This window comes from Musca vetustissima, unplaced genomic scaffold (genome assembly GCF_032173495.1).
Source record: "Musca vetustissima isolate MV318-11 ecotype Yass unplaced genomic scaffold, APGP_CSIRO_Mvet_v1 utg4993, whole genome shotgun sequence".
In the NCBI taxonomy this organism is placed as follows: domain Eukaryota; kingdom Metazoa; phylum Arthropoda; class Insecta; order Diptera; family Muscidae; genus Musca; species Musca vetustissima.
In genome coordinates, this window is record NW_026883818.1 from 9,453 (window position 1) to 15,784 (window position 6,332).

The following is a 6,332-nucleotide window of genomic DNA, read 5'->3' on the forward strand; positions in this document are numbered from 1 at the left end:
AAGTATGCAATAAAAAATGTGAATAAAATATTATTATAATATCCGTGTGTGTAACATCAAAATTTAATTTAAATATTTCTAATTGTAGTGAAGAGTTAGTGTATTGAAGATCACAAAAGAAATTCATACACCTACAAAAATATGCAACCAATTTATGAAATAATTCAATCCTAAAAGTATACTTCAAAATAATGAAAATACCGCAAACAATGTTTAAACTCAAATATTTGTGAAACAATCATCATATAAATAAATCAACAACCATATCCAATACAAACAACAAAATATCAAATAACATATCCCAAAAATCCGCAACAACAAAACCAACAACGCACATCCAATTGCAAGTGTTCAGAAATCGAAAACAAATTCCAAAAATAAACATATCTTTATAAAATAATAAAAACAACAGCAACATGACTGCCAAAACCAATGATAGTGATATGCCCAAAATGTCCTCCGAAATACCACGTCTAAGCTCGGAATTAGCTGCACAAGCTGCCATCAGGGCACAACAAATTTTGCGCAAACAATCTTCGCAAGAGGAACATCCCCCACCCATGGGGATGGGTGGTGGTGGTGGTGTGAAACCTCCATTACATTTGCCACCAAAACCGGCAGGGTCTCAGCCACCACCTTTACCGCCGCAACATAATAAACCAGTTCCTGCAATACCGGCCCGTTCTTCAGATCGTTCTACACCACCTGAAATACCACCCAAACGTCATAGTCTCAAAAGTCTCCCGGATGGTTTTAATTTACCACCACCTGGAAGGCAACCGCCACCATTGCCGCGTAAACCAGCATCCGCACAAAGCTCAGCACAAAATAGCGCACAAAACTCACCACTATCGATGGCGAAATTTAAGGATAAACCCCCTGTACCACCAGAAAAGCCAGAACCCAAAAGATCATCCAACCCCTTTGATATTCCTCTAGACAAAAATGTACCCTCTCCAGCTCCAACAAGGGCAAGTGATGTCAAAAAATCCTCTACAGCCTCGTCATCGGCATCCTCGTCTTCGCGAATCTCCCCCACAGAGGATTTCGGTTCCGAGGACGCTTTACGGGGTATTGAAAGTGGTCTGCGCAACATGGAACGAGCCATGCAAGAACAAATGAATTTACGTTCCTTTGAAGCACAAAATAATTTTGATATGCAATTCAAGGCCGCTCTCAGTTCCGGCAACCGCCATGTCTCCGCAGTGAATATTCGGGCGGCAGCCTATGAACGCAATCTCTCCTTAGATGAAAATTCCGTACAAAATGCAGCAGCCGCAGCCAGGCAATCTATTGAAGAAATTAAACAATTGCGGGCTCAAGCCTTACAAAATTCCTCCACCAATAATCTTAGCCAATTGGAACAGAGTCAGCAACAGGCAATGCGTTCTACCATTGAACATCACATGCGTTCGCTGGATCGTAATTTACCATTGGAGCTACAATACAGTCGTCATCGTTCGCATGTTCCAACCACGAATAGTAATGATTTCAATAAACCTCCTGTACCAGGACCAGTGCCAGTACCTGGTCAAGCGGTACCACCAACGGCACCAGGTGCTGCAACAAGCGGGGGAACGGGAACAGCAGGAGGTCCCATGCCTTTAAGTTCGGAATTTAGAGAACATATACGCCAACAGCTATTGGGTAATATACCAGGAAATGTGGTGCACAATACAGGACAGGGACCTGGTTCCGCAGCTGCTGCTGCTCTGCTACAACATCAAGCTCAGTCAAGGGCAGCAGCTGCGGCAGTAGCAGCGGCTCAAGGTTCAGCTGTGGCCGCTTTGACACGAGAAGAAATGCGCTTGAGGCGTCGTTCGTCGCACGATGAGACTCAACTGGCTCAGAGTCCACAAATGCCGGGTATGAAATTGACATTCAATAAAAATCAAGATTTTTAGTTCCATATTTTTTTTTTTTTAATTTTTGTTTAAAACAAAAACTTCTGAAGCGAAATTTGAAAAAGGCTCTCTTTGAAATATTTGTTACTGAGGACTTTTTTAAGAAACATAACCTTTTTCTATATAAAAAATAGTCCTCAGAGAACTGGGGATTTTTTTCTATAGAAAAAAGAGTCCTAAGAGAACTGATGATTTTTTTTCTATAGAAAAAGGAGTCCTCAGAGAATTGAGGATTTTTTTTTCTATGGAAAAAAGACTCCTCATGGTACTGAGGATTTTTTACTATAGAAAAAAAAGTCCTCAGAGTACTGAGGAATTTTTTCTATAGAAAAAATAGTCCTCAGAGTGGTGAGGATTTTTTTTCTATAGAAAAAAAATAGTACTCAGAGTGCTGAGGATTTTTTTCTATAGAAAAAATAGTCCTCGGAGTACTGAGGAATTTTTTTCTATAGAAAAAAGAGTGCCTCAGGAATTTTTTTCTATAGAATAAAGAGTCCTCAGCATACTGAGGAAAATTTTCCATAGAAAAAAGAGTCCTCAGCATACTGAGGAAAATTTTCCATAGAAAAAAGAGTCCTCAGCATACTGAGGAATTTTTTGAATAGAAAAAAGAGTCCGCAGAGCACTGAGGATTTTTTCTATAGAAAAAAGGGTCCTCAGAGTACCGAGGATTTTTTTGTATAGAAAAAAGAGTTCTCAGAGTACTGAGATTTTTTTTTGCTATGGACAAAAGAGTTCTCAGAGTTCTGATGAGTTTTTTTTTGTAGAAAAGAGGGTCCTCAGAGTTCAGAAGAATTTTTTTCTAAAGAAAAAAGAGTCCTCAGAGTTCTGAGGATTTTTTTCTATATAAAAAAGATTCCTCAGAGTTTCGAACTTCGTTTTCTTAATTTTTCATGTGTGCTTGTCTGCTCAAACATCTGTGTTATTTGTCATTTTTGGGTAATTTCAACATTTATCGTGTCGTGATATTTCCGGCGTTCCATCCATATTGTCTAAATATTTGGGAAATATTTACATTAAAAATGCAGCATTCTAAAATAGTTAATCCATTTACCCCCTTCACACATATATTTTGCCTGGCACTATTCCATCGACTTGTTAACATTGCCACAGCCTCTATCATACCAATATTCACCACACCTCCTGCCTGAAAAAGGAATTATTTTTCTCAATAAAAAATATCCTTACCAACTAAGCATGTTCAAATATTGTTATGATACTGAAAATCTTTCCTTCTATTTCTATTAGAATTGAAACAATTTTCGTTAGCACCGCATTGTTCCGCCGAATTGGATTATATGCGTTGTTGTCTGAAAGGTAAATTTCATTATTTTCAAAACAAAAAACCCATTTTACATTCCTCAGCTAAAAAAAAGATTAGTTAACACAGTGCCTTCGTTAATATGTTTTAATGAATTAATAAAATAAATAATAAAGCGAAAAATTAATAATCTGAACATAACCTCAATAATACGAAAAACAAAACATAACCTCAAAAAGTACTACCAAATCACAAAATATGCCACAATTCACCACAGGGTGATGGTCGTGGTTTACGGCTTAGCTAACCCAGCAAGGCATTGTCTAACTGCAAAAGGTCTGAATACAGGCTGCCACCAATACCTAACCTAACTTTTTTACCACTAATTATAGAGCATGTATTTTTTTTCTAAACCCAAATTATCACCACTTTGTCCATCACTTGTGGTTATTTGATTTTGTTTACCCAATTGAGAGGAAAATATAGTACAAAAATTAATCAACCCTGGTGTTTTACACAGCCCTCTTAAAACAATTCACAATAAATAAAATAAAAAAACCCAAACCTAAACCCCCAACTTAACTACAGGGTGTTTCCGAAACAAGGTTTTAATTCAATATTTTTTTTTAATATTTTTTTAATTCAAAACATTTCAGCACATTTTTCTAAAAAATTTTCAATTTTTTATTTTATTCCACCACTAATTTGAAAATGTAATTATTTGCTTATTTCCCATAATTTTTATAGTCACCCGTTTACGTGAACACTGGGATGAAACCTCACAATGTGTTCTGCAAAGAGCTGCCCAGTTGAAGAGCATGTTGAGCGATTCTCAAAGGTAAGATTTTGAGGGGAGGGAATTTTAGAGTGGTAATATGAAATGTTTAAAATTTTCTTAATTCAGATATGAGGCCAAACGTTTGGAACTTGAAAAATGGCTGCAACGCATGGAAGCTCGTGCCGAACGTATGGGCACCGTGGCCACCACTGCTGATATCTTGGAGGCCCAACAAAAAGAGCAGAAGGTAAGTAAATGAGAGACTCAACTCTAGAGAGACTAGTGATTATTTCTATAGAAACAAAGTTGAATTGGAAATTTTTTATATAGAAAAATCCTTAGTGATCTGTAGAAAGTCTCCATAAAAAATCACAATATGCTGAGAAGACTTGTTTCTAAAAAATCCTCAGTGAGCTAAGGAATCTTTTTTCTATACAAAAACAATCATCAATGCGCTGAGGAGACTTTCTGTAGAAAAAAATTCCTTATTGAGCAGAGGAGTCTTTTTTCTATAGAAAAAATTTCCTCAGTTATCTGAGGAGTCTTTTTTCTATAGAAAAAAAATTCCTCAGTTTTCTGAGGAGTCTTTTTTCTATAGAAAAAATGCCTCAGTTATCTGAGGAGTCTTTTTTCTATAGAAAAAAATCCTCAGTTATCTGAGGAGTCTTTTTTCTATAGAAAAAAAATCCTCAGTTATCTGAGGAGTCTTTTTTCTATAGAAAAAAATTCCTCAGTTATCTGAGGAGTCTTTTTTCTATAGAAAAAAAAATTCCTCAGGACACCCTGAGGTGTCTTTTTTCTATAGAAAAAAATTCCTCAGGACCCCCTGAGGTGTCTTTTTTCTATAGAAAAACATTCCTCAGTTAACTGAGGAGTCTTTTTTCTATAGAAAAAAATTCATCAGTGAGCTGAGGAGTCTTTTTTCTATAGAAAAAAATTCCTCAGTTAGCTGAGGAGTCTTTTTTCTATAGAAAAAAATTCTTCAGTTAGCTGAGGAGTCTTTTTTCTATAGAAAAAAAATCCTCAGTGAGCTGAGGAGTCTTTTTTCTATAGAAAAAAATTCCTCAGTTAGCTGAGTAGTCTTTTTTCTATAGAAAAAAATACTCAGTTAGCTGAGTAGTCTTTTTTCTATAGAAAAAAATTCCCCAGTGAGCTAAGGAGTCTTTTTTCTATAGAAAAAAATTCCTCAGTGAGCTGAGGAGTCTTTTTTCTATAGAAAAAAATTCCTCAGTGAGCTGAGGAGTCTTTTTTCTATAGAAAAAAATTCCTCAGTGAGCTGAGGAGTCTTTTTTCTATAGAAAAAAATTCCTCAGTGAGCTGAGGAGTCTTTTTTCTATAGAAAAAAATTCCTCAGTGAGCTGAGGAGTCTTTTTTCTATAGAAAAAAATTCCTCAGTGAGCTGAGGAGTCTTTTTTCTATAGAAAAAAATTCCTCAGTGAGCTGAGGAGTCCTTTTTCTATAGAAAAAAATTCCTCAGTGAGCTGAGGAGTCTTTTTTCTGTAGAAAAAAATTTTTCAGTGAGTGTTTTTTTTTATAGAAAAAATTCCTCAGTGAGCTGAGGAGTGTTTTTGTGTTTTCTCTGAGGAGCATTTTTTCTATAGAAAAAATCTTTATTGAACTGAGTAGACTTTTTGCTAGGTCTGAGGAATTCTGATCCTAGTTCTATAGTTTTTATAAAATATGAATTATACAGTTATTTATTTTTCCCACTTCTCCTTTTCCAGTCCTTCCACGCTGAGCTGCATCAAAACAAACCGCAATTTGAAATATTCAATACATTGACTCAAAAGCTAATTGCCGTCTATCCGGCAGATGATACCACACGCATCAAGAAAATGACTGAGGTCATTAATCAGAGGTATGTATCGAAGTAACTCATTCAGTTGTTTCAATTGTTTGTATTCGAAATATCTAATCTCTCACCTCCCATTTCTAGATATGCCAATCTCAATAATGGTGTCATTAATCGCGGCAAGCAATTGCATGCCGCCGTACACAGTCTCCAGTCCTTCGATCGTGCCATGGATCAATTTTTGGCATTCCTATCGGAATCTGAATCGTTGTGCGAGAGTGCTGAAGCTGAAATCGAACGAAATCCATTGATGTTTAAGGTAGGTGGCAAGTTTATGTTTTCTGTTTTTTATTTTATATAAATTATTTGGATATTGAATTTTTTTAATGCTGAGAATTTTGAAAATAGATTTGAAATTCAATAGAAGTTATAAGAAGGATAAAAAGTTAATAAATCAGTTTATAAATATTTTAAGATTTATAAGAGATTTATAAGAGTTCCTGAACCATAAGATTTGACTTAACCTTAAAATTATTTTAAACTACCAGACCTCGATAAGACATTATAATGTAAATATCACACCGGAATTCCGAAGTT

The 6,332-nt window shown here is 35.7% G+C and overlaps 1 protein-coding gene across 1 annotated transcript; it reads left to right on the forward strand.

Annotated features, from left to right (window-relative positions):
• Window positions 1–407: 407 nt before the first annotated feature.
• On the forward strand, window positions 408–6,061 carry LOC133330820 (dystrophin-like; the record flags this gene model as incomplete). Its single annotated transcript, XM_061539226.1, has 5 exons — window positions 408–1,866; window positions 3,913–4,003; window positions 4,070–4,190; window positions 5,668–5,801; window positions 5,880–6,061. Coding segments are annotated over exons 1-5 (1,978 nt in total), but the record flags the coding sequence as incomplete, so codon positions are not given.
• Window positions 6,062–6,332: the final 271 nt, after the last annotated feature.